Source organism: Lagopus leucura, unplaced genomic scaffold (genome assembly GCF_019238085.1).
Source record: "Lagopus leucura isolate 7727_CA_CO unplaced genomic scaffold, USGS_WTPT01 Super-Scaffold_73, whole genome shotgun sequence".
Taxonomy (NCBI): Eukaryota; Metazoa; Chordata; class Aves; order Galliformes; family Phasianidae; genus Lagopus; species Lagopus leucura.
Genome location: NW_024962252.1, coordinates 37314841 through 37342486, shown reverse-complemented (window position 1 = coordinate 37342486; position 27646 = coordinate 37314841). Strand labels below are relative to the sequence as shown.

General features: G+C 39.9%; 1 protein-coding gene across 1 annotated transcript in view; it reads right to left on the bottom strand.

Moving 5' to 3' along the window:
• Positions 1–18989: 18989 nt before the first annotated feature.
• The window catches only part of FIG4 (FIG4 phosphoinositide 5-phosphatase), a 62801-nt gene continuing 54144 nt past the window's right edge, over positions 18990–27646 (bottom strand). Inside the window, exon 23 of the mRNA XM_042894539.1 lies at positions 18990–19282. Within this exon, the coding sequence (XP_042750473.1) occupies positions 19105–19282 (178 nt within the window). The 3' untranslated portion in view covers positions 18990–19104. The remainder of the gene's footprint in view (positions 19283–27646) is intronic.

Genomic DNA, 27646 nt, shown 5'->3' with positions numbered 1-27646 from the left:
TCTTCTGGTACAACTTCTTGGGAACTGAACCCCTGCAAAAGGGGCAGTCTCCACAGCACCATTCCCATTGCCAAGATCCCTGCAGCAGGTGAAAATACAGCAAGCTTCACTTGCATCCAGTGAACTGACTGAGTATCTAAAAATAACAGGTCCCTTTTTATTTTTTTTTTTTTTTAATCCAGAAAGTGCTATATTCAGCAAGAGATAATTTGATGGTAAATTACATTGTGACAAAGAAGAGTTAATCACTGACCTAAAAATTAGCTGTTGCCTAGGTATCCCTGGTCAGGCTCTGTTGACATTTATGTTGTGCAAACAGAATGCAAAACCAACCAGGCAGATATATATTTAGGGCTGGCTATTTTATGGCCAGTTTTCCAAAGGCTAAAGTAGTGACCAGGAATATAAATGTACTGGTAAAAATGCTGATGCCACCTGGACATCATTCAAATTCACTCTGTGGTTGCCATTGAGGATTCAGCTTTACAGATATTGTAAAAAACTCGAAATAAACCCTCAAACGCCGCACAGTACACTTTACTGGAGAGATGCTATCCTGGTAAAAGGAAGATTCCATAATTCTATGGACAGGTAGGATGGAATCCTGTGCACCCTGTACTGGTGGCTGGTGACAGCTGGTAACTTTGTCCATGGCTGGGGGGCAAGAGGGGTTGAACTAGGTGATCTTTAGGGTCCCCTCCAGCATAAGCCATTCAATGACTCTACAAAGATGCAAAATTAGCTCTCTCCACTGGGTGCGACATGCTGAAAACCTAGCTGATGTGGGTAGAAGGTAAATCACATTACAAAAAAACATGCATTTTTCCTTTTTTTTTTTTTTTTTTTCTTAAATGAGACGAGATGGATGAGCATCCCGGTGTAGAAAAACACATTTCTCCAAAGCATTTGACTTCAAACTGTGTGACGTGCTGTTTAAATATTTGTGTAATGCACTGTTAACTGGGCATGCAGTGGAGGGCTGATAAACAGACTTGCAGTCAGATGGCAACAAGGAGTGCAGGGACAAGGAGGGGGAAAGTCAATGGCTCTTGCTGTCACTGATGTCTCCTAATAATTTTTTCTTGTTTTGAATCATTTACTATCAACAACCCAGAAAAATGATAAGAAAAAAAAACAAAAAAAAAAACCAACAAACCCACAACTGTTCAGAGGCAGCATGAAGATTAGTAAATCTGTAATGAGCAGAAAAACAAAGTACTGTTCTAGGAGAAGTGGGATCATCTGGTTGAAAGATTGCGAGCTGATAAAATGCATTTCAATTACAATTAAAGGCCAAGTGTGCCATTTGGGAGCAAATTGTAGAATCTCAGCCTAAAGAAGGAAGCTGTTTTATGGAAGATGCAACTTAGAGGAGTGTGGATTTGTCACAGGTAGACACGTTTTCTATCTATGTTATGGGGAAAAAAAAAAGCTTTGTTAAAATATAAATTAACAGTCATTTTAAAGACATGATAAGCCAGGCTCTGGGCAGCGTGGAGGAATGAGTAGGACAAAATTAGATGAGTGCACTGGAGTGGTGGGTCTTTCCAGCTCTTGAGTTTCTTGAAGAACCACCTGGACGCGGGTCTAGGCACTCTGCTCTGGGTGTCGCTACTTGGGCAGCGATTGAATAGATGGATCCAGGGGTCCCTGCCAACCTCAGCCATCCTATGATTCTGAGTCACTTCATACCTTTCCCATCAGTTCTGCAATGACACCAATGCCACGAAACACTCAGATAGCTTCATTTCTGCATCAAGGCAGTTGTCTTCAGACCTCACTCTTCCGCTTCAGCTGCTTTCAGCAGGTAGCTTTTCTTTCTCCAGAACGGTGTCTTAAGGAATTATGTTTCCCTGATACACCTCTGACTTAATTTTCATTTTTTGTTATTACTCATGAATCATTATTTAAGTGCAGATTGTGTCCTCTGAGATGACATGGTGTTAACCTGTGGTCCCTTGTGGTGGAGGCATGGCTTTCTAGCTGATTGCAGGGCAGATGTGGTTCATGTGCTGGGAACACCTCCCTTTGTCAGTCCCCTACCACTACCAGAGAGTAGCTGACACTAGGAGTTTTACTGCCTTTTATGGGGTTTGTGAATTAATCACTGCTTGTTTGCTGATTATCTCGCTGCCTGCAAATAACACTGTGCTTAAGTCATCACAATTTGACTCTCTGGGCTATGTTGCTTCCAAAAGGGCTCCCACCAATGAGGAGGCAATTTGTTGCCCTTTCTCCACCTAGGCAGGGGACATGGGTTTGGGAGCAGAGACCAGAAAAATACCAGTGCCAACTGTTTCCAGAGTGCGTCAGCAGTATTTCTATGGGACAATAGGCAAACTTGCAAGCTTCTGATCCTCAGGGGGTTTGGGGCTGGTTTTTTTTTCCTCCACACAGATGAACCCATTACTGAGATGCGTCTTTGTGTCATGAGCTTTGTGTCGTGCTCCCACTGCCCAGTTCACTTACCCCTCACCTCCTTGAAGTGCAAGACTGACTGACTGCAAGGTGGTGGTCTCGCATCTCAGGTGTGAATGCTGGTTAGTCTGTACACTGCCTTCAGGTCAGTTTTTTCCACTGTCTGCTTTGAAAAAGAAAACGTGTGCTTGATAATGTACTTCCGTGCAAGTGTTACAGTCTACATCTGTTGCATACGCTTGCTGTGTAATGGTGTGTTCCCATAGCAACAAGAATTAATTTAATGATGTTATTAGGCCGTATTTACACACACGGGAAAAAGAACAAGCCCAACTCTTCAAGAAGACCCCTGTGAGAATATGATAATATGTATGAATTTCATCGTGACTGCAAGACCCTGATTTTCACCTTACAGACGCAAACCCAGAAGCTGATAAATCAACAAATTCACCACAATATCGAGGCCCATCACTTTGGCAGCATTGCAGTGGGAAGCAGGAAGCTTTGTCAAAAAAAAGCCTCCATTTCCCTTCCATGGCATGTCAGGTAAGAGGCAAAGCTGCACTCAGATCCCCTTGCTCTGCAACAGGGTGCCAGGCACTGCACTCTTCAGTGTTTTGTCTGCTTCATCTCATTGTCAGTGTCTTTTTAACAGTCTTTGTTTCATCAAAAAAACTCCTCAATCACAAATCAGGGGTTTCCACAGGACCCACTTCTTGTTTATTGCCTTTCTGGCAGTCCCAGCCTGCGTTACATGTTAGCCAAATGAACTTCAGTTAGAGCCCATCCTCCATCTGCATGTTAAAACACTAATACTCAACTTTAAATATCTCATAAGGATCTATTCAGTGATATTAAGGGTAGCATCGCTTACTCAGAAATCACTCTGAGCAAATTGTTTGGTAACTTCAGATTCAAGCTTAGCTTATCATTCACATCTTGTGAATTCCCAGTGGGATTTAAGATATGGGAAAACAACTCCTTTGTCTTTATAGTAGCCACCAAAAAATGACACTCTTTTGACATATTTTAAACGTGGTGTGACAATGCTCAATGGGTTTTATCCTGCATGCCAGTAGCTCTCCAGCATACAGGCACTGCTGCGAATGCATGTGCCCCCTTCACACCCAATGTGACCACTGACATACCCCAAAATCAGCCACAGGGTCTTCCTTTTGTGTAGCACTGCTAGATTAGAGCAGTATTTTCTATATTAGTTGTAATGATTAAAACATTTTTTTCCCTATATGTAGTAAGGATTGCAATCAATCTAAATTCTCTTCACTGGGACACACCTGCACTACATGTCTGACAGTCATCAGAGTGGTGGTCCCAGTACTGCTCTCATGAGCAACACTACCCATTACATGCCTCCATTTCTAACCACTCAAATTCCCTCTTCTTTCTGTCTTTTGCAGCAGAAGAAACCTTTAAAAAAATCCTGGAAGTGAGCAGCTGAATGATGTGAGAGGAAAGGGCACCTGCTGAACATGGGAAGAGGGTAACGGGAAAGCAACTGGGAATGATGAAGCCTTTTGCTCCCCGTGGGGATGTGAGCTTTTCCCCTTGGGTCCCTCTCCAAATGCAAGGACTGTTTCCTGGCAGCTAGTTATGGATACAACTACCTGAATTTATAAAGCTCCCTGAAAGGAGGTTGTGTTGAGGTGGCGGTCAGCCTCTTCTCCTGAGTAACAGTGGCAAGATGAGAGGGAATGGCCTCAAACTGTGCCAGGGGAAGTTCTGGTTAGGTATCATACCAAAGGAGCAGAGGTGGCCATGGGGGATGCTGGCTTTGGAGTTTTCTCCCAAAAAGAATTCCAGAGGAGTTAGACTGAGCTTGTTGCCTCTTGCAGCAATGCCCCCAACCCAGGTGAAGCTCTTTTCAGTTTGCCTCAGCCAGAACACAGGATGCTATGGCAGAAAAGAAGGGATCATTTTCACCAAAGCAGCTGATACAAATTTGGCTTTAGTTTGGTCACTTTCCCAATGTGCTGTTATCTCTTTTATCCTGTCTAAATTGAGATTTAATACTTGGAATGAATCCACGCACCAAAAATATCCAGATACAGGGAGAAAAGCACTGGATGAGTCACCAAAAATCCAAGCTGAAGAATTTGAGAATGCATTTTAATTATGTATAACAATAATTCAATGCTACCTGCAATGCCTTTAATTACATGGTCTTTTATTTTTAGCAAAAAAAAAATAGACTTTCATTTATTTTGGAGTACTTTGTTAGCATAAGCAGCATTCAAAAGAGAGGCTGAGCTGTAACTATTAGAACACTATTTATGATTTTATCGTTCCACAAGTTTTGTTGGTTCTTGCAAGGTCAGAGATGGGACACTGAACAGAAGAACCAAAGTGATTATTTTAAAGAGATTGCTGTGCTGGGAAGGAACAGCAAGATCTGAGTGGCTCGGTGCTTAGAAATGCACTCTGGTCCTCTCTCTGATTAATAAGAGACACCATACGGGGCAGAGGCAAAACTGCTGAGTGTTGTAAAGCTGTTTGCAGGTCATGTCCATTTCCAAAAATCTGCTTTTGAACCTGATGGCTTAGCAAATATTCATTTCATATTAAATATCCCTTTCAAAGCCTTAATGCTGGAATATGAAGATCTGATATGGTTGAATATAAGCACTTAAATAAAGGTTGTTATTTCCAGGTCCGCAGACAAATAGAAAAAATCATCCATGTGCTAATATAGGGTAGCAGTGTTCAAAAGATGCTGAATGAACTTATTAAATGCTGATATGGTGATCTGTTCTTCTCCCTTAGATTGTTGCAGGCCCATCTGTCACAGCTTGCTCTGACACTGTACTGGGCAGACCTCTGGAAAGCCCTGTCCCTCTGTGGGGATGCCTGGCACCTACTAACTGCTTTCAGTGCAAGTCCAAGCCTAAAGCAACAGATTTTAAACACACTCACATAGTCCAGTGAAATCAGGTTGTTGTGCTCCAGTCTTTCACTTCAGTGTAGGTGAAAGAAAAAAAAAAAGTAGTTCTGATATTGTGTATTCCCTGTAGTCAAAAAACAGCTGCTGAGGTTTTTTGTGCTTCTATCACTTCAAGCAATTAGTGTAAATCACACATTCTGTTGAACACCCCTGAGGTCTGCCAGTGGTAGGGTTCTTGTCTCTCTGTCTGGGAAGTTGTCTCCAGAAATACTTATGCTGTGTGCAGGGAGTCCCACACAAGCCAAATGCAGTGGCTAGGTGCCTGGGCACTTGTTCTGATGGCCAGATGGTCAAATTGTTTTCTTCTGTTTCCACAAGGTTCAAGGAACAGACAGAGAAAATGATGCACTCACATCAGGACTGCCATCCACAGGAATGATCACGTGCATCGGTACAGGTTAGGGGCTGACCTGCTGGAAAGGAGCCCTGAGGAGAAGGACCTGGGTGTACTGGTGGATGATAGGTTGGCCATGAGCCAGCAGTGTGCCCTTGTGGCCATCAAGGCCAATGGGATCCTGGGAAGCATTAAAAAGAGTGGCCAGGAGGTCAAGGGAGGTGATCCTCCTCCCCTACTCTGCCCTGGTGAGGATGTGTCTGGAGTACTGAGTCCAATTCTGGGCTTAGCAGTTCAAGAAAGATGGGGGTCTCTTAGAAGGAGTCCAGTGGAGGGCCACAAAGATTATGAAGGGCCTGGAGCATCTCTCCTGCGAGGAGAGGCTGAGAGACATGGGGCTGGTCAGCCTAGAGAAGAGAAGGCTGAGGGGCATCTTATCAATTAATATCTAATGGACAAATGTGAAGCAGATGTGGCCAGGCTCTTCTCAGCGTGCGCCCAATGACAGGACAGGGGGCAATGGTCATAAACTGAAACACAGGAAGCTCCCTATGAACATGAGGGAGAAATTATTTACTATGAGAGTGACACAGTTGCCCAGAGAGGTTGTGGAGTCTTATTCTCTGGAAATATTCAAAACCTGCCTGGACATTTTCCTGTGTAATCTACTCTAGGCTTTAGCAGGGGGGTTGGAGTAGATAATAAAAATCAAGTAATAAACCATAAAATACCCCTCACTGGATACCTATAAGGATTATAGAATCCAAGTCCTAAATCCTGATGCTTTTAAAGTTTATTTAAACCCAGACACAGCAGCACCAGTAGGGGCTGACAGTAGGGCTGCAGTGCAGTGCTCCTGTAACTGTGATATAGAGCATGTTACTTTAGGAAAATAATGGTTTGCCATCTGGTTCTTTGCTCCAGATCACCTCAGCTCAGGGGAAATAGCAGATTACAAACATGGGAATTAAATGTGGTAAAGCACAGTCCACCCAAAATGCATGTTCTCTCAGGTTCATACAGTAAGGGATGTAAGGTTGGCCTAAGGAGTGTAATGGTGACAGAAGTCACAATCTGAGGTGTTCCCATTGCCTGTCAGTTGGTGTGGTCTCATTCTCTCTTTCTCCTTCCCTTTCATTTAAAAAAAAAATATTGCTACTGAAGAACATAGCTGAGCTCTGTCACTTCCAGCACTTGGTGTCAGTGGGAAGAGGGAGATGCCTCAGTCCGACTTGTTCATAAGTATTTCAGTATTGTCACTGATAGACAACCCAGAGGAGGCAGCTCGACAGTAAGCTTTTGGGATCCTAATCAAAGCTGAAGGACAAGCATGAGATCTTAAAATGCTCTTTTTTTTTTTTTTTTTTTTACTTCATAGAACCATAGAATCACAAGGTTGGAAATGACCTATAAGATCATCTAGTCCAACCGTCTCCTCATCACCACTGCCACCACCAGCACTAAACCACATCACACAGCACATCATCCAGACGCCTCTTGAACACTGCCAGGGATGGCAACTCCACCACCTCCCTGGGCAGCCATTCCAGTGCCTGACCACTCTCTGAGACAAAAAGTTCTTCCCAGCAATGTTGCAAAAATTGCCCAAATCAACTAAAGCTGTCCTAGGGAATGACAAGTCATCTGGCTCCTGTCCCAAGTGGGATACAGAAAAATGGTGTCTTACCTAGTTAGGGTTGCAATTATACTGAAGGGTGGACCATGCCTTCATTGTAGCAGACAACAATACACATGGAAGAACTGGAAAAAAAAAAAAAAAAGAAAACAAAACAAGCAAAAAAAAAGCTCTACATTTTTTGCTGCTGCTCTACCATAACAAATTTCAGCCTGAACAACAAATTTTAGTAAAGATGTAGCAATCAAAAAGAAGGTTCTAAAAATCATTAGGGAAAAATGGTGGTCCTTGCCACTCTGTTGCCACCGAGAATCAAAGCTAGAAATACAGTCATATGCCTGGAAATGTTTCATAAGTGCACACAATTTCTGGGATAAATTACAGACCAAAATGCAAGGGTGCAAGGTCTGTGATGGATTGAATGCTCTGGTAATGGTTTTGCCTGTGTGCACAGTGTATGATGGATGATGGATAAGCTGTCACAGGACAAACACTCTAAACCAGGCTCATTTTCAGCTCAAAGGAAGTGAAAGGTAAGTCAAACCACTTAGAATGTAAACCAAATGCAAGTCCTTGCTTTTCTATTGAGTAATCTTAAAAAGAAAATGTCATTTCTGTCATTAGTTCTTGATGATTCATACTTTACCTGGGCTATTTCATACTGGGTTTTGCTGACATTTTCCACAATAGCCTCTGCCTGGTTCTGGCTAGGTCAACAATGCCTCTATTCCCTGAAATGAAGTGTTAAGCTATTAACCAGACACTATCTTCACTGTGATTTCTAAGTCCTTAGAAGCCAATTTATCCAAGCAGGCTGGCCCTCAGTGATAACAGAACTAACTCAATTTCAGAGAAATATACACCCTCATTTTTTAAAGTTAACAATTTTCTTCTCAGATCAATGTATGGTTTATAGAACTCACTGCTTTGAGAGAAAATACAGTTCTTTATTGCCTAAGCAGAAAGTTATTTCATGTCTGATACGATTGAGCCTTGATTCTTTGAACTCAAAAAATTATTCTGTCCCTTTACAGTTACAGTTACAGGTCAGATGAGGAAGAAAAGAAAAATTTCTTTTGCAGATCCATCCTGGATTCCCCATCAATCTAAATGTCAACAACAAGTCAACAGCAATACTGCCTATTTCTGTAGCTGTATGCCCTGTTCCAACCAGCTGAAACTGCGCCAGAAACCACACTGTTGTCCTCTGTGCCCTGCAATTCTGACAGCCCCTCCATATCAGTGCATCCAATATTTGCCTTCTCCTCCAGCACACTCCTTGATGAGGGCAGGAGGGGCTGGTTGTATCATGGGCAGCTGAGCTTCCCTCTCACCACCTCCCTGACCGTTGTTTCCATTTGTTTTCAGCTTTATCAAAGCTTAACTCTTTTTTCTTGGGGAGCTGAGGCACCACTTGGTGGGGAGGTAAAAATAGCAGAGAGGAGTTAGGATATAAGAACGAAACATGTTAGTGAAATATGTGGATTATTAACACCAGGCAGATGAGAGGAAGCCATACTAAAAGGAGAATAGGGAGAAAAATTGCATCCCATTCCCACCAGAACCAGAAGATATCAGGGAAATATCAGTGTCACTCTCCTGTTTTGACTAGATGGTGCAGAACAACTCCATTCACTCGGTTCTGGTCACAGACCACCTAAACAACATGCCAAAATTGCATGGGCAGCTGGGTGAGAATATGAGCAGAACCACAGAACAACTATTGAGGTAATTGCAAGAGAAATAGCAGGTGGGACTTGGCCTGTGTCTGGTTCCACATGTACCACATAGCTCTTGGCCCTTGCAGATCCCTGAGCAGTGCCCCACAGCATGCAGAACAGGTCAGCCAGTATGTACCTGCATTGATCCCCTGCCACACACAGAGTCTTAATACAGTGGCCGTTGAGCTGGGCTTTCCACGCGGCCAGAAGCGTGGTAAAATGCTATTTATTTCACAATGAAATTCTGCTTATTTTGATCAGCATTCAGGTTTGATGCTGTCTAAAAACCGTCAGCATGAAAGACAGCTTGTAGATAGCTACTTTGTAAGTGTGTACAGATCATAATCCTATTGGATACCAGGAGACTTTATCTGTTTTCTAGGTCACTTACAGCCTCTTTGTAACAAGACAAAAGCACTTACAAAGAATTCTTCTTTTCTATAAGCCAAACCACTATTTACAAATGTGAAAACTGATGCAAAATGATTTTATCCATCCCTGCAAATAAGCCAGCATCAGAGCTAGGAACCAGAGAGAAGATCCTCAAGCTCTAGCCCAGAGCTATCACTGGACCACACAGTGTTTGGCAGGAATCCCACTTCAGTAACACTGATACTGAATATCCACGCTCTCCACTGGTACAAAAATAAAATATTAGCAGAACCTTTAAAAGATTACTCATCACATCAGTCTGTAAGCAACAATACAGGATTTGTTTAATCCCATGTGAACTGCAGACATAACGCTCAGGCTCTGGGCAATGGCTTTTTTTTCCTTTTGTTTCCTACACTGCTTTTCTTCATGCTCTGTGCCAATACCTAGAAATGACAGCTTTGTTGTCTGGCTACCTTGCTCTGTCCAGAGGTAGTCATTGCAAAGCCATTATTCTCAGATGTTGAGGTGGGAACCAGGTGGACAACAGGAGTACACAGAAAGGAATTACAAGACAGCCTGGGTTCTGGCCAGGAAAGAGTTCTTTTACAAAGACCTTTCTTAGGAAAATGGTTGTGTTTTCTGCAGCAGTAAGTGAATGGAAGACGGGATTCACATATATTCTTTCTCTTATTCTTACCTTTGCAATATCAAAGATTTCACAGAAGACAAGAGACATCAATAGTTTATGAGATCTCCGGTGTTGCTAGAATGATGCCCCTGGTTAAACAATAACCTCACTGCTGTTCAAAGCAGTGCCGCTGGACAATGTGAGGAAAATAACACACACACTGTATTGCATAATTCTACTGATGTTTTACAAGCTTTTCATGCTAACATTTTAGGGCTTCACATTATTCTCACTGAACTCAAAGCAATATTCCCACAGCGTTCAATGTGGTAAAGACCTGGCCTTAGAGATTGGTGTCCCTAGAAATGATTTTTATCTATGAACCAGAGACAGATGTACTCTCCTACTTTCCCTCTGCTATCTTTTTCCAAAGCAGAAGCTCCACGGCAGTCTTTGCAGTGAAGCAAAAGGCAGCCCTTCATGTTGGTGTCACTTCACATAAAGGATGTTATGTCAGAACTGAGCTGCAAGCAACAGCTTTTAAGCACATGAAAGTGAGTAGCAAATCTCAAAAAAGCCCTTTAGGTTACTGAAAAAAAGATCTGAAATAGAGTCTGTGGAAAATGGTATGCCAACAGGAGTAAGCTACTGTAAGACAGAGGAAGAAGAAGGGAGGGAGGAAGGGAGAATGTGAGCCCAAGGGGTTTTACTAGCTGCATGGCAATAAGCGCGCAGCCAGCAAGGAGGATGGTGGTGGTCCTGAAGCTGAGATTGAAAGAACAGGTGCTACAGAGTAGTATCCTGAGTATGTTCTACCACACGGTGAAGGTGGCAAAGGAAAAGGATACAAAACCTTCAGATCAATTCTTTCCATAGATGAAAACAGAAGATTTCCTGCTTATGTTCCTTTCCACGCATGTTTTGAGTTACAAATAGGTCAATATCCAAAATGACCCTGAGCCAAATGGAAGTGTGCTCTTAAATCACAGCACATAGAGGAAGAGCACTGGCAAACCTGTTCTTGCCAGCAAAAAGAAAGGAACTGAGAAAGAAATAGAGAAACATGTATTCGATATGTTCAAAGCCTCTTAATTTCTTCATAGAGGTGCTTGTAATTGCTCCATACACAGAAGCTGAAAAACATACTGAAGTTATGAAAAACACACTTACATTAAGGATAGGGAGGGTCTGTCTGTTTTTTTTTTTTTTAATTTATGGACTGATCAAATAATTTGCTCAAGCTGAATGGTTCCTTTGATATAATTCATACTGCAGGCATATTCCACACTTTGTAGAGTTGCTTTGATGATTTTATTTTTTTAATGGAAAGCTATCATCCATCAGAAGATAAAAACATTAAACTTTAAGACATCTCATGAGGTCACAGAATCATAGAATGGTTTGGGCTGGAAGGGACTTCAAAGACCATTCAGTGCCAGCCTCCTGCTGTGGGCAGGGACATGTCCCAGTGGACCAGTTTGCCCAAAGCCCCATCTAGCTTGGCCTTGATCACCTTCAAGAATGAGGCACCACTTCCAAGGATGGAGAAAAAAGCTATGTTCTTTGAAAATGCCTCTTATCTCCTGCTGTTTCTACCCACAAGCCAACACAAGCTGCTGTTTCACTGAAAAAATCCATCCACTGGCTGTGCCTTGAAATAGATTTGTGCAGAGATGGCAATGCTTAGTCTAAAGTATGTTCATGCAGTTGAGAGGAAGTAGTGCACTAGGGAACATTTCTTACCTTCTGGAGAGCCAGACAAGGACACCTACCTCCTAGTGGATCACTTGGACAGCAAACATCTGCTGATGATTTCACGTGGCTGTATGAAAAAGCAGAGACATTTCCTAGAGACAGGTTAAAGTTACCAGAAGGTAAGAACTGCTTTGCATTTATGTCTTCTTGGACCTTTTCTGAATAGCCATTTCTCTTACAGTGATGTAGTGAAGTGTTCCTAAAAGGGATTTCAGGTCAGGCTGCAATTTGAGTCATTCACAACCTTTGAGAACACGGAAAGAGTCTTAACTTCCTTTATTACCTTCAGCTTCCCTTTCTGCCAGACAACGTCAACAGCAAAATCACTGGGCCTCTGCTGAGGAAAAGACTAAAGAGAAGAAAAATACATGAGGAAATACATTTAGGAATCTAATTTTAAATCAACTCAAATCTGTCATGCAGAAACAAGCAAGCAAACTAATATCTACAGAATTAGAAAGAAATACATCCCTAACTAAATTTCTCAGCTTCAGATCTACAGCTACAGAGCTGAGATGGTGAAGAGCAATTCTGTGAACCCTCATAGCAGGAATGGTGGCCTGGAACCATGATGTTGGAGATGTGGAGAAGGATTTATAAAATCAGCAATGGAAAAGATATGTAGAATGAAAGCAGTTGAAAAAGAAGCCTGTTAGTCAAAAGTCATAAGAGAAGAGCCCATCTAGGAAACAACTGAACCAATACCGTGTTTGTGCTCTCCACAGAATGCTGTATATACAACATTTAATAAAATGGGAGCATGAAGCAAGTGTGCAATGTCAACTAAAACAAACCACGAGATTCTGTGATCTGTTGGATATGTACAGTATTGAACATCTGAAAGTAGGATAGGCAAGGTAGAGGAGGGGTCACACGTCATTTACATGATTGAGAAGTTCCCCAGTTGTGACCACTTCTTTCTGACCAAAGCTGTAGCCAGCCCAGTCTTCAGCCTTGGGCATCTTCATGTACTGGTGGCAGAGCAACATTTTCATGCATGAGTGAGTGGGTTTTCTCAGCAGGCTGCAGTGAAAACTAATGCACTACTCAAACCCTGCCTTCAAGCATAAAACATTAAAGGAGTGGGAAGTGGATGGGTCTGTAGGTCCTCTGATGGTGTAAATGTTACTGGAAAAGTCATTTCATAGCATACGTTCATCAGAAATCCAAGCCAAGGCAGCAGACGGAGAACATGCTAGCAGCAGGCAGAGGAGAAGCTGTACTAAGCTCTGTGAGACCCAGGGTAGCTATGGATTGCTTGTCCCTGTTTGAGGTTGTTTGTTCCTGCCTGTGTCTATGGTGGCTGAATCTTGGTGGTAGCCTTGTGCCACTGTGGGTACCACAGCCCTCTCTGAGGACATCGCACAGCACCAAGTGGAGAAGCTCATTAATGAGAATGCCGGTACACAGAGAATGACAAATGCGACCTTTGGAAATTCAAATCAGGCTCAGCACGTGTATCCTCCCAATGCTGCTGTGACTCCTGCCAGCGTTCATGTGGCTGTTGGGCATGTCTCAACTGCAAGCTCTCTGCTTACCACACACGTGCTGTGACCCAGCCACCTGCTTGCCCCACATGTCCCTGTGCATGTTGGACCATGCTCGCATTCTCAGCAGGACTCAGTAGCACAGCTTGCTCCGGGCTTTGTAACGCCAACCTGCCCACTTGCCTGACAACGTGAAAGCAAACGATGTGCATGTGTCCGAGCTCATGTACAGCTTGTCCCTCAATGCCTTTCTGCAGCTCCTAGCAACTAAATTGCAGTTGTCTTTGCTGCTCTTCCTTGAGCAGCCTCGTGTTTGCTCAAATATCCCTCACCAAGGTCCAAACCAGGCAACTCAAGCTCTTATCTTCCCTTTTTCCTTCTCCTCTTGTCTCACTGAGATGCATGCTCCTGGTCTAAAGCTTGCTGTAAAGGACTGCTATTTATGGGGAGAGAAGGAAGGGCAAAAGGAAAAATACATAGAAGTTCACCCAGACCATGTGGAAAGGTTATGGTAATTTAGAGGAAAAAGGATTCCCTCCCACATGACAGGACCAACTCTTTAAAAAGCTGCCTCTGTTAGGAGAGGTTTCACTGAGGGTCCCTTCTCCTGCTGAGCAGAAGTTTGTGGTCCCACAAAACACACTTCTGAGCTGGGGAAAAGAAAAGCTCAAATGAGTCTTAAGCCCAGCATCGTATTTTGCAACTAGAACTTGTGTGTCCGGAGTCCATTATTCAGTTATGCAAACAGGGAAAAACTGGGAAGAAAGTGACACAGAACATTTGTTGTTTCTATGAGAGGAGTTATCGTAGGATTTCTGGGCTGTGGAGAATGTCTGCATGCAATGAGGTGAGTTTAAGCTTAACTGGGAGTAGAAATCTTGCATTTTTTTCTTAGTTCCCTCTTTTTCTTTCCCCTCATCTTCATTTACATTGTATTTCCAGGGAAGTATTGGGAAAACTAAACAAACTAACAAAAATTGAACTCACTAACATCAACTCTGGATATATGAGTAGTAAAACAAGCAAGGCAAGGTAATAGAGATACTGATTATACAAAAGAAGTGTACGTAATGCTCTCTTCGTCTCTTCACCATGCCATCAGAGTAACACTGGGTTATGTTTTTACCACCGTAAATTATTATCGTGGGTCACTGGAATTGGAAATCACAGGAAAGCACACGTTGGGCACCATCCATTCACAGACAGGTGACAGAAGGAAGCAGGTGTGCTGCCAGAAACCCACATCTCCTGTCCAGCACCCACAAAGTGCTAATCTGAGCTTTCTTGCTTTCCAGGCTGCTGATGCTCAAGGTTTTTGGTTGCTGCCGGTGATGATGTTTCATTGTATATTTTTTTTAAATCTTGCAGAAAATATTGCAAGGCAGGCACATTTTTGTTCAGTTCAGCAACTGCTCAGTCATTGCTGGGGCTCACAGTATGAGATGATGACCACAACAGCTGCTGTGGCCTGGTATTGCACCATGTATCTACTGGGGGGACAGTACCCTTCAGATTTTGCATGATCACACTATTTTCTATTGAAATCATTGTCAGTTTCAGTGCCATTTAGGAACTCTATTCTAAAAGAGTTTACAGTTATTGAAGCAGAATAACCTGACATTAAATATGCAAACGGTGACTCATAGACACAAATTTTGAATGTGTTAGTCACAGGCAAACCCCCCAGAGTGAAAGCGGGGTCACAGGTTTATCCCAAAGTCTAGATTTACCATCTCATTAGCAGCTTTGTGTAGAGTGTGCCTGCAGTATTTAGGAATGCTGCTCTGACCAGGAATGCTTATGGTGAGTATTCACAAGGCTAATTGCTCAAGGTTTGTCAGCAGCTGTAGGAAACTGGCTAACTACCAGGCATGCCTGTTGTCACAGACCTCCCATGTCTGCAGCAAGCGCAGATTTTCACTCAGAGCATGGTGGTGCACACATGCTAAGTGTAGTAGCAGGGAGGTGAAGGACAAGGTATGGCAAACCAGAGGGGATGAGAAGGGACTGCTTGAAATGCTCTTTCTCATTCAGAACAGCTCTTGGCTTTCTCTGGAGGGAAAGATTTAAGCGATGCCTACAGTTTGCTTAAGAACTACTCACGTCTTGTACCCGAGCAGAGCGCTCCTCACAAATATGTTAATAAGGCACAGAGAGCCCAAAAGAGATGAGGCACGTCTATCACCACTGCGGGAGGCAGGAAGGCAGGCAGGGCGGGTGATGGCACAGGAGGGAGATGGAGTGCTGCAGAAAGCAACATGGCTTTTCAGTATTTTTTCAATGAAAGAACATTCAGGGGGTTTCAGGGAGTTTTACTTCAGAGAGTAAAAGGAAGAGAAGAATATTATGGGAAAACTGGAGCTTGTGGCCCAGTTCTGGGTAAAAAAAAGGATTCTGAACCATTGGTCATAAAAAATAAAAATTAAAAAAAATAAAAAGAAAAAGAGGAAGTTCAATTAACAAAAAATTAGACAAAAAATAGAAAAAATAGGGTGACAAAGGACCTTATATCCTTATGATAAAGGAGTACTTACATTGATACAGAACACAAAAAAGAAGTGCTCTCTGGAGGCCAAGGGTTTTTCAAGGGATGCGAAGGTTGTATTGCACTCACCATCTCATAAATGCTGTGTGTTGCACAGGGATGAAGACTATTAATGTGACCTCTACTGCAACTGTAACACTTAAAAACCATACTGGGCTTTAGCACAAGCAGCACAATTCCTAGAAAGGGAAAATGTGTCAGGGCTGTCCCAGAGGGCTCATTACTTGTCCTGAACGTAACGTCTGAATTATGTCTGTCTGAATCTCATCATGCCATCTCTATCCTTCACCGATGAATATATTCAAAATAAAAGAATTTAAATGCTATACACAAAGCTCAGATAGATAAGCAGCAAGCATGCATTTCTCCTAAAAAAATACAGTAATTCCAAAGCTTGTTTCTAACACCTTTTCTCAGTACTGTTGTGCTTGATTCTAGTAGGCAGACTAGCAGCTGCAAGAGTTTTCTTTGTAACACTCAGATTCAAGAACTCCAATAAATAACTGCTGAATACCAATACTTGCAAGGGCTGCAGTCTTATGACCTCACTTTGTAACATATTGTGCTAGTTTTCATATAACTTTTATATCACCACCAAAAGTGGCAACTTTTCAATTAGTTTTGTTAAACACATACAAGAGGGAGGGAGGTATCTGGGAACCACGCACCTTTTGTCTTTTCCGTATCAGTCTCCTGGTGATCACTTGGATTCAAACTATAGCAGCAAACGGAACTCCATACATAATGAAACACTCACACAGCTGTTGAAGTTGCACTGTTTTATCTTCAATGAGCCATACTGTGTGTGTTGGCATCTGGGGAGCGCTGGCAAGGTGAAGCTCTCATGGAGCATGAAGCATCTTCTGAGGGAAGCTGTTGCTTCACCTGACTGCAAGGAGCACCAAAAGCAGATGGTTTGACAGGTCACGTGAATTGGAGTTTCTTCTAGCACTTGGCTGATTGGTGTCTGCACAGCTGAAAGAACCTCCCTGGGATCCTGTGCAAAAATGTCAAAACCTCCACACCAAAATGAAGAGCAACCATAAATATTACCTCAGCAGAAAGTACAGTGCCTTCACCTTCACTCCACCAGTAGCTGCAGATGTGTGCACATTGCAAGGACTGTGTTTCAGCCTTTCTGGAAAGGAATTTGAGTGGGTGAAAAAAAAGTCAGTGGGATTTGCTAGTGGGAGCAAAACTCACAAGGAGGGAAAAATGTGGGGCAGTAACTCACAAGGGCAGAAGCATCAGTATGAACAGGGTCACAGAATGCAGCTTTAGGACTGGCATCAAGAGACCACTGGCTCAGAAACAAGAGATCTAACCTATGCCTGTGCTTCTTGAATCACAAGAAATCACACAAGAAAAGAAACCAAAGCCATTAACTCTGTGTACGTTTTGGTATTTTATTTCAATGTACCCTTCAGAAACACTGAAGCAAGCAAAATTTTGTGTGAAAAAAAATATGTATCTGAGAAATGTAGTATCTGTCCATGCAGCATAATATTAAATTAGATCATTACCAAATAAAGTCAAAAGAGACCATGTTACTCTTCACAGCCAATACAGCCCATTCCTTTTGTGTTTATACTAATTTTACCCATACTTTCCTCAGTTTCTGAAAGAGAAACGTGTGTCTCTTGAGAACTGTTAACATGGCTGAGAACTGAATCTTATTATCATGGGAACAGAATAAAGTAGGCAGACTTAAAGGCAGCATCTCTGGAATCTTTGGTATGACTGGACTTGTGTTGGCAATACTAATCAATTAACAACAGTGAATGGAAATGGACACAGTCATCTTTTGGTAGCCTAAGGTCCACTGTCCATACAGTGAAATACAAAGGCTGCACAAGCAACCGACATCTCTTCCCTTTATCCGGTGAATCTCTTCTCTTGTTGAATTACTGACAGAAGTGCTACTTACTGCAGGAGATATGCAAACATATGCGAAATACGCTTGCAGCATGCAGCCAAAAAATCTGGGGCAGCGGTCTGCAAGCAATTAACTATGAACACAAACATGTTCTCTACATCTAGTACATGCAGTTGGCTGACATTCCCAAGATAAGTTATTCGGAGTTATTCCAGAAAATCCTGAAATACAGATTGTAAGAGCACGTGGAATAATATCATCTGTCAAGGATGCTGCTGTTGCTGTCAGTGTTCTTCAAGGCAATAGATAGCAGCGTTGGGAATTTTAGCTTGTAATTACAAATCATAGGGTTTTTAAATTTTATTTTTCCTATTTGAGAAACATTTTGATCACAAGGCCAAACCAAATAGCCTACTTCAGATACCTGCTTCTCTTCATTCTTACCTAGTGCTGGACATGATGTTGCCTAAACCCACCTCCTGCGTATGATCATCCCAGCTGATCCAGGCTCTATACACCAATTACCCATTTCCTGGGGAGGTTGTAGGTTTGAACCTACGGCACCTTATAGAAAGCACTTTACACAAGCACAAATACGGGGAAAAAATCTGGTGCAAAGGGGGTGACACCTATCATACAGTAAAGAGACAGGGTGGTCTTGGATCTCCACCAAAGTCCAAATAGCACTCCCTCATTTATGATGTGGTCACTGAGAGGTTCACTTCAGAGTCCTACTGGCAGCTCACGATAATTCTTCACAAGCCGTTTTCACCCTCTCTATAGCATGGATTCTGTAGCCACGAGCATTGGAAGGTTTAGTTTTCACACAAGCAGACTTGTTAGTCTACAGGCAAATTCTGATTTTGACATATTTTTTTCTTTTGTTTAAGAAAGCAGCGAAGTACAAGCACTCATTATGCTAAAAATCTCAAGAAACATCAGAAAACGCTTGGTTGGGTTGTTTCCTGTAATGGAAGAAAGGAAGAAAACATTCTCTTCTCATGTACAAATCATTTCAACTTCATGAGCAAACATAAGAATGTAAGAAATTAAGATAAAACCCTAAAGATGCCATTTTTTTGCCATAAATCACTAAATACTTTCCAGCAACTGCAAGTACTCTGATTATTCACTTAATCTCTTAAGATAGATGTTTCTTTTTCAGCTGAAAAACAAGTATTAAATCACTGTTTTTCATATAAAGCACAATACTATAAATGTGTAACAGCAAACCAGTAAATAGAATTGTAAGATAAAAGATTTAAGAAAATAACTTTATTATTGCAAATTAACAAAACTAGAACTCCTTTCTAAAATTATTTTCACAAGCAATCACTACTGTAGACTCGATGTGAGAATCCAGCTCATATTTAGAGGTATCTGTTTCGAATGTACTCTCTGTACATGAGGAAGTCATCTTTTCCCAAGGGCTGCATGTTTCCTTTTCCAGCCTGAATGTGTGCATGAAAAATTTCTATTGATTTCCTATCAACTCTCGGAGGCTGGACTTCATAAATATTATCTTGAGAAAAGGAGGAGATTGGTATTCTGGAAGAAAACACACAGAATATTTGAACTTTAAATAAAACAAAATTGCAAAGTTAAAGAGAAGTATTCATTTTCCTTGAAATCTTATGCATGAGAATCAATGGAAAGGTAACTTGGCAGTCAATAATCCATTTACCTAGATTGCTACTGCAGGCCTGGTAAGACCTGATTTCCAAGTAGGGTAATTAGGTAAGATGTCACTAATCACATTTCTGGATACTTTCTGTACTTCCTTCACTCTGTCCTCATTTTTTCCATCCTTCCTCAGTTCTTCTATGATCAGTAGGCACCCGAGCTGATCTGTGCCATACATTATAGCAGATAATGGGAAAACTTCATTGAACTACCCACTCAGTAGCAATTATAACAAGCAAGACATGACTTTCTAAACTAACAAACAGAAAGGATTTATCAGATAAGAAATGTCCATCTATCTATAAGGAAACAGATGACTGACTATCGGCAACAACACTCTGTACACTGGCACAGCTGATATCTCCTGAACTTATCTTTTAAATAGCTTCATACAGCACATGTTCTCTTTGAATACTAATATTTACACCTACTCATCTTCTGAGAAATACATGTAGTCTGAAAGTTTCCAAGAACCTGAGTACGCCAGAACTTTTCTAGGCACTGTTGTAAAATCAGACTCACTCATAAGGCAGAAGCTGGCCTTCTCACTACAACTCTGTAAAACTGCATAGGCAGCAAGAACTGACTGTGTCTCCCTGTACTCTGGACTCTTTCACGTCTGGAGTGCTGTGCCCAGATTAGAGCTCTGCAGTACAAAGCAGACACTGAAATACTTGGATGAGTTCAATAAAGGTCATCAAAATGATTACAAAGCTGGAGCACCTGATGTATGATGAGAGTCTGTGTGTGCCAGGTTTGCTCAGCTTGGCTATCTTCTACTGCCTAATGGGAGGTTATAGACGCCATGGAAGCAGCCTCTTTGTGGAGTACATGATGAAAGGACTGATTTCAAAAAGGACAAGAAAATATGCAATGTGGGATGTCCTGATCACGTTTAAGGAAACATTTTTCCACTGTGAGGGTTGTCAAACACTAAACAAGTTGCTCAGAGAGACTGGAGACCCCCATCCATAAGGACACGAAAAGCTCGAGTGCACGTGGTCCTGAGCAAATTAATTTGGGATTTGACCAGATGGCCTCCAGGATCCTTTCAAATTTAACATATTTGATGGTTCCAAGCCAAATTTTTTCAGTAGAAATGCATTCTCCAAAATCAACAACAAAGTAGTAAGAAAACTATTTATACACAATATATAATAAGTGAATAAACACAAAGCATATGTGTAACAATTTCCATTTTTAAAGCACAAAGCTATTACGAAAGCAATATTCATAAGTATACTACGTGCATTTCCCAGCAATACTTCAATAATTTATTTATAAAACACTCCCTGACTTTTACCTGCTTGATAGCAGAACAGTTTGGATTCCACAACAGAACATTTAATGACTAATATGTCAACATCTGAAGGTAACCCATGTTAACTTTTTCTTCTGTTAATATTATTTGATTTAGAAGAAATCTATTTTTGAAATGAACTGCAAAGAAAAACTATCTGACAGAACTATGAGTTATCCAGAATAGTGGATGCAATGCACCTATAATTCCTAAGCAGGAGAAATAGATCATTTTTCAGTTATTAAAAAAATGGCATACATGCTTTGAAGAGTTCTCTGAATCATCAGTTCTCATATATCTGTATTTTTTGTTTCACCTGGAAAAGCTACTTTAACTCTTTAGATAGGCGTTAACAAACTACTGCTTTATAAAACTCTCTGTAAACAATGCTGCCCAAGCATTCATTACAACAAAGATTTAAACACTTTCTTACCATCATATACACCGAACACTTTGATAAATCAATCCTTTTCTTGTATGTCAGACCAAAATTTCATGACATCTACTATCCTGTTTCATGAAGCAACTAGTATCAATGCTTTAGAATAGCTTTTAAAAACAAAACAGGTACTGAATAATCCCATCTCCAGAATATTTATCAGTCTCAGCACCAGAATTTAGGAACTATATGGGATAAAATTTGAAACTGGACTTCTGTTTCACGAGAAGCAATTTCCAAGGTATTCACTGATTTTTCTAATATTTCTCTGAGACACATAGAATCCTTTGGGGAAAAGTTTTACTACTTGGTTGTGTCTGATGTGACATTCATTTGATTTGAGATTACGTGCCTTGGTTGCTTGTAGCTCTTAAAGTGGAAGAAATGGTGAACAGTCATCCTCTATTTGCCTCCTCCGCATCACTATTATGCAACCAAATGTATTTTATCTCTCCTCATACGTTAGCTATTTTCTGACCAACCTCATCATCTTGTCATTTATGGAGAGTTCCAAAGCCTACCACATCCTCTTCAATAACGCATTGAACAAAACCGCCTTTAATGACACAGATTTTTTTTTAAAACTAGCTTTTCATTTGCCATCTAGTACGTTAGCCACTGAAGACAAATTTTCTAAATACATTACTTAAAAGTATACTGGGATAACAAGCAGCGTCTGAAAAACAGAATGCTATTGTTAAATACCATATCAGTGTATGCACACATTTTTTGGACTCAAAACTTCTCAGCTAAGAAATTACAGCAGCTACTTTCTGTCAAAGCTGATTATTTTCAAAAGTGAGCATCAATCAACCCAAATGCAATGAAGATTCATCCATATTAACATCACTAAATTCCACAGGAACTATGATTCACTATCTAGGTGCCCCTCAAGAAAAAAGTTACTTCTGGGTGTGTAATATCCTCCTTTAAAGGGAAAATACAGGGAACTCTGCCTTCAAAGAATTGGAAAATTCAAACAAAGGTAAAGACCTTTTATAAATGAAATACAGTAATGTTCCTTTAGTTGTACTATGAGCATGAAGTAATGCCTGCAGGGTCAATTTGGAAAAAGCCCCACTGATTCTCAATCAACTGGAAGAGAAATGTGAAGAAAAAGTTTAAGTACACCAGCAAATAGAATATCAGACATTCAAAACCACCCAATATTCACAGTGTAACAGCAACCAGTTAATTTCCAGAGGTGAAAAATAGCAAGGCTGCCTCTGAATTAAAACCTGGTCAAAACAGACCAATGTCAGACAAAAGAAATGCTAAAATAAAGGCTTGAATTCATCTTTCAAATCTCCATCACATAGATTTTAAGTCTGTGTTGAAGAGTCAAAAAATCAGATTTCTTGCAAAAAAATAAGTCCACAGGAAAATATTTTTCTTCTGGACTAAAAGAACTTTTTTTTTTCTTTTAACTGTTTTCAGTTTCTAAGAAAGGAAAAGTTAAAGGTCACCTATTATGTCTAGAATTACTTAGGACAGCTGGCTTAACTTCATTAGTATTTTAAGAACTTAAGCACAAATTCTCCCATTTATTTGATATATAGTATGAGGGGACAAAGTCAGAAGAAAAAGCATCAAAGCTTTTGTTTTTAAACAAGATGGGACTACAACAGAAATTTCCTTTCAAGCCCTTCTGATCATCTTCCCAAACTCATCAAATAATTTATACTTCCTGACTACAAAATACAATGTTACCAAGCAATATGATATACATAAAGTAAACTACAATTGCATAGAATTAATATAATAATGCAAAGAAAAGGTTTTTCAGACTATTTGGGAAATGAAGATACAGACTGGACTCACAAAAAGTTTATACACCTAAGCCACAATACTTTCTGATTTTACTATTTTTCAATAAGTGCACAGTTAGAATACATAAATTCGTCTTCTTTCTTGGAACTTGGCTGAATGGCACGGAATATTAATTGTTCAGGTGTTACAACTACAGTCCCCTAAAAATGACACATTTAACTTAAATCCAAGCTTTCCTTAATCCTTACTGTTATTCAGTAAAGTTGCCTTAGAAGACACTGCACTCTTCACCTACAAGTCTTAACATATGCAAAACTTATGTAACACAATTTAAAGTCCAAAGCACAGCTTTGATCAGTGATTCGGCTCTCAAATTTCTACTGAAGCCAATCATGGAAACACAGCTATTTCAGACTATCACCAGCTAATTCAGCAACATGCCAAGAAATCCCTTTGACTTATATTGGACTTTTAACAGTTATGGAATGGTTACCACTTGACGGCATCTCTTTTCTAAACTTTTAATGATAAATTTAGATTGGATTTAACAATGCATCTTATCAGACAGACTGTAAAATGCCTTAGGGTACAATTTATCTCTTCCCATGCTATCTTTGTTTAGCATAGTGGTTCCCAACTTTTAAACAGTCTTCCGAAAACTGTCAGTGCTTACACCTCCCTGAATCTGCCCCTTAATATCTTAAATATCATCATCCCTTCAATCCTTCTCCCATTAATTTAAGAGACTTCTGCCATAATCTCTTCCTCGCTCCCAAGACTATGTCTACGACCAAAGCTTTCTTGCTCCCTTTCTAATTTACGGGTGGACACTGCCAAACTCCCTGCTCTTCATGACACTCTTGTTGGCTGCCAAAGGGGCAGTGCCAAAAGTAAGTAAGCAAGCCAGGCCAGCTCACTCATTTTAAAGACATTCAACAGTAACACATGATGATGCACATTTCTTTGGGATCTTCAAAACAGCAGAAAGGCATTTAAGCTGGCCAATGCCAGTTTAGTTTAGTTCTAGCTTAGTTTGGCTCTGCAAATATCATCTATGCCATAAACGTACTCTTCACCAGTTGGTCCAGCATTCCTATGGTTAAGCGTGCATTAAAATTTCCTGCCTTGCTTCGTGTTTTCCATATAAAATACTACTTTGTTTTTGAGGAGTATCTTAGCAACATTATAGTGCTCTCAGAAAGGTAACTGCAGTGTTTTAAAATGAAAACGTAATTGCCTCTTCTTTATAATGTAATTACTAAATGATGATCAATTTAATTAAAAATTTGATAAGGGCTTTTAAATCGCAGAGTAGAACACTTGCTGCTGTAATCAGTATTAGAATTGTTCTTTGGATCTCTAACTTCTGAAACAATATGTGTTAGATAGTGATAAAAATGTAAATTCTGTGAAGAGAAGCCTCTTATGGGAGGAATTTCAACAAGTATCTCTTCAAGGGCAAATCATGTGAATTCCTAAGAAGATAAAACTGTGATCCAATTTTGAATACTGGAATTTAGTTCTGTTCATCTATTATTATTACAGGTGAGAAAACAGACTAAAATTTGTTTCTACTCTTAGAACTCTACTCATTGCGAGAGAATAAGTGCTCACCTTCTAAGAGGTAAAGAAGGAAAAAAATAGATTACAATTTCCTGGTATTGCAGCTGGTCATTTCTGAAAAAACACAGCCACTACATATTGCTCAGGTCTGTGTTATGGTAATATAAAGTCGCTGGTCATCCAGAGAGTTTGGCTACATACCTAAAATCAATTTTACCAAGATGTAGACAGAATTTGCTATGCTGCATCACAGAAACGTTTGGTCCTTCTAGAATTAAAGACGTATATATAGCTCACAATTTTGCAAAAAGTGAAGTTGTAGTGCACAGACTGTATTTTCATTCTTCCTTATTTAGAATTATTATAATGTATATTTATACTGTATATGTATATGTATAATGTAAAACTATGTATTATAATTCCTGTTGAAGATTCTTAACCTTAGGATTCTGTGGTAGTACAACAGAATGTAAGTACTACAACAGAACATAAATTAATAATAAAAATGTAAGCAAGTTATCTGCCTATATGATTAAGATAAAATTTACAAAATGCTGCTTTAATGCTTCTCTTAAACAACAAAAACTCTTGTGTCAAAAGAGCTGAAACAATTCAGAAGAGAGCCTGACTCACAAATATGCTCTTACCAAATCAGCACTTTGTTCTATTTTTTTGTTGGTACTTGCATGAGTAATACTGTAGAATTTCCACTTTAAACTTCTAATTTTTTTCCCCAACGGTGATAGTTTATCCTCAGCATCGCTATCATATACTGCTAGTTGATTATAAACACTAAAGTAGGCGTTTCCAGAATTGGTATCAAACTCTAGTCCATCCGAATTTATATCTAGATGTTTGTAAAGTAGATCTTTTTCAAAGAATCCACAGCTTCTGCAGATACTCATTTATCTATTTAAAGCATTTAAACTAGCAAACAGCATTTGATGCTAGCACACTGTACAAACTTAATGTCACCATCTAACATTGAAAACATGTCACTTAATCAAATGCAGCTGGCCTGTATAGTCCACTAGAAAGTGCAAAAAACCAAACCAAAATGTACTACACTAATTTGATGCCATCTCTGTTTATTGATTTGTTTCTAAAGACATGACATTTCTGAAGCACTAGTGAGTCAAGTCATTTCCTAAGACTTGAAGAAACTGGGACAAAGTGAATGTCATTTTGAACATTTAGTTACTAAATCTCAATTGCTTCAACATATTAAAAATATCTTGAAAGAACCGTGAGTTCATAAATGCCAGTTTTGATTAACAGGCACATATTAAACTGTAAATGTTTATAGAATGCTTGTACAGTCCACTCATTTAAACAAAGGCATTTCTCCAACATTATTTGCATAGGAATCTTTTGAATAAGTTTAGTATCTTACTAGAGATAGGAGAGCACATTATTTATGCTTGGCTATCAAATAAACCTGAGACCTTTTATTTCTATGGCCTCCCAGTAAAAATTGATTAGAATGTAAACTCCATGTCCTGAAGGACAGTACTCCTGACATGCAAAGGACAGTTACTTGCACAGTAACTGTGACCAGGCTTCACAATATTGTCATTTCACTAGGAGTTTGTTGTCTTTACAATAAGAGAAGTGAAATATTCTTCAGTTCTTACAAAGTTTCATACTTAGAAGAAGCTGTGCATGGTGGTATGCTGAGCTCACAGTACAGCAGTGACCAGAGAGCCACTATAGTAATTCTTTTTCAATCTGTAAAGAATATCTAAAGGAGACAAAATGTACTTTGTTGCCTTGTTTGAATCCTAAGTATATATATCTGACCTACAAAACTTGCAAATTGAACTATTTATTTATTTGTTTTCCCTAAATGGTAGCCCTTTAAATTGCTTACTGAGGTCTTGAAAGAGTCTTCAATTTTTTTTTCCCCTCCTTATGCACAATTCCCTACAGACAACAAAATTTCAGTCACATTCTTCAGGAGCAGAGAAGACTGAAAAATAAGAAACCTCCATAACAGCATACGCAGTTTCAAAAGTCAAAGAAAGAAGAACATCTCTTTACACAGTTACACACTTCAATGAGAATTTTCCAATCTACATTGGGAGTAGGTTGTCTACAGTGCAGAAAAGGAATCTGAGAGAAGGTGAGACATCTCATACAGAAAGGTGATCTCTGAGGAGCCTTTTAAGTAGGGAAGATTTATGCTGACCTTGCTAATTCAACAGTTAAAGATTGTATATAAAGAAGTCAGGAGATAGGACAGGACAAAACAAAGCAACTAACCAAAAAACACACATAGAGGGGTGAGAGCAAAGAAAGGGAATACTGTGTTTAGTTTTGGAAAGGAAGAACTTAGACCAAATGTGAGCATTTAAATTATGGCATTTTTTGTTTTTTAATTTAAGCAGACATGCATAAACAAGTGGAAAATGATGATTAAATCAGATAAATGCTGATGGTTTTATTGGCAATATAACATTCATCATCTCAGATGACAAGTCTACCAAAAATGCTATGCTAATCTAATCTACACTTTCTATTCTGAAAAGCTCAGAGCTCAGTGTTGACAGAACAGATGAAAGAAGATTATTCTTCCTACATACACGAGGATCTGAATCACATGGACTTTAAACCATTTTCACAAGGTCCCTGGGAAACAACACCAAAACTTAACAGCAACTAGATAACAGGTCCTTGTGATTTAAGTTTAGTGTAAACAAATAAAAATGTAAAGTTTGTTAACCTATGTTTTTATAAATATTTATAAGAATTCTCTGGCTTGTGAATAAATGTTTTTACTAAAATTCATGAAACTTAACTTTTTCTGACATGAAACAACAAATTAGGGTGCTAATTTGAAATAGAGAATGCAAAAAAAGCACTGTACAATCAAATTACCAGCTTGGTTAAGAATCCATGACAACTAGTAATTTTCAAAGTCACTTGTTGACTAATTATGAATGCACTTTGATTTGCCTTCGTTTCCACTGCCAAGAAACCATTTAGGATATTTAGCATATGTTTAATGTAAAATAAATAAATAAATAAATAAAAATCAATCTACTAAATCTTCCACAGATACTGTATTCATTTACTTCTGCTTTTCAACAATAAGGACCTCACTCCCTCTAAGAATTCCTAGGATTTGAATACACAGAATGATGAACAAGCTCAATGA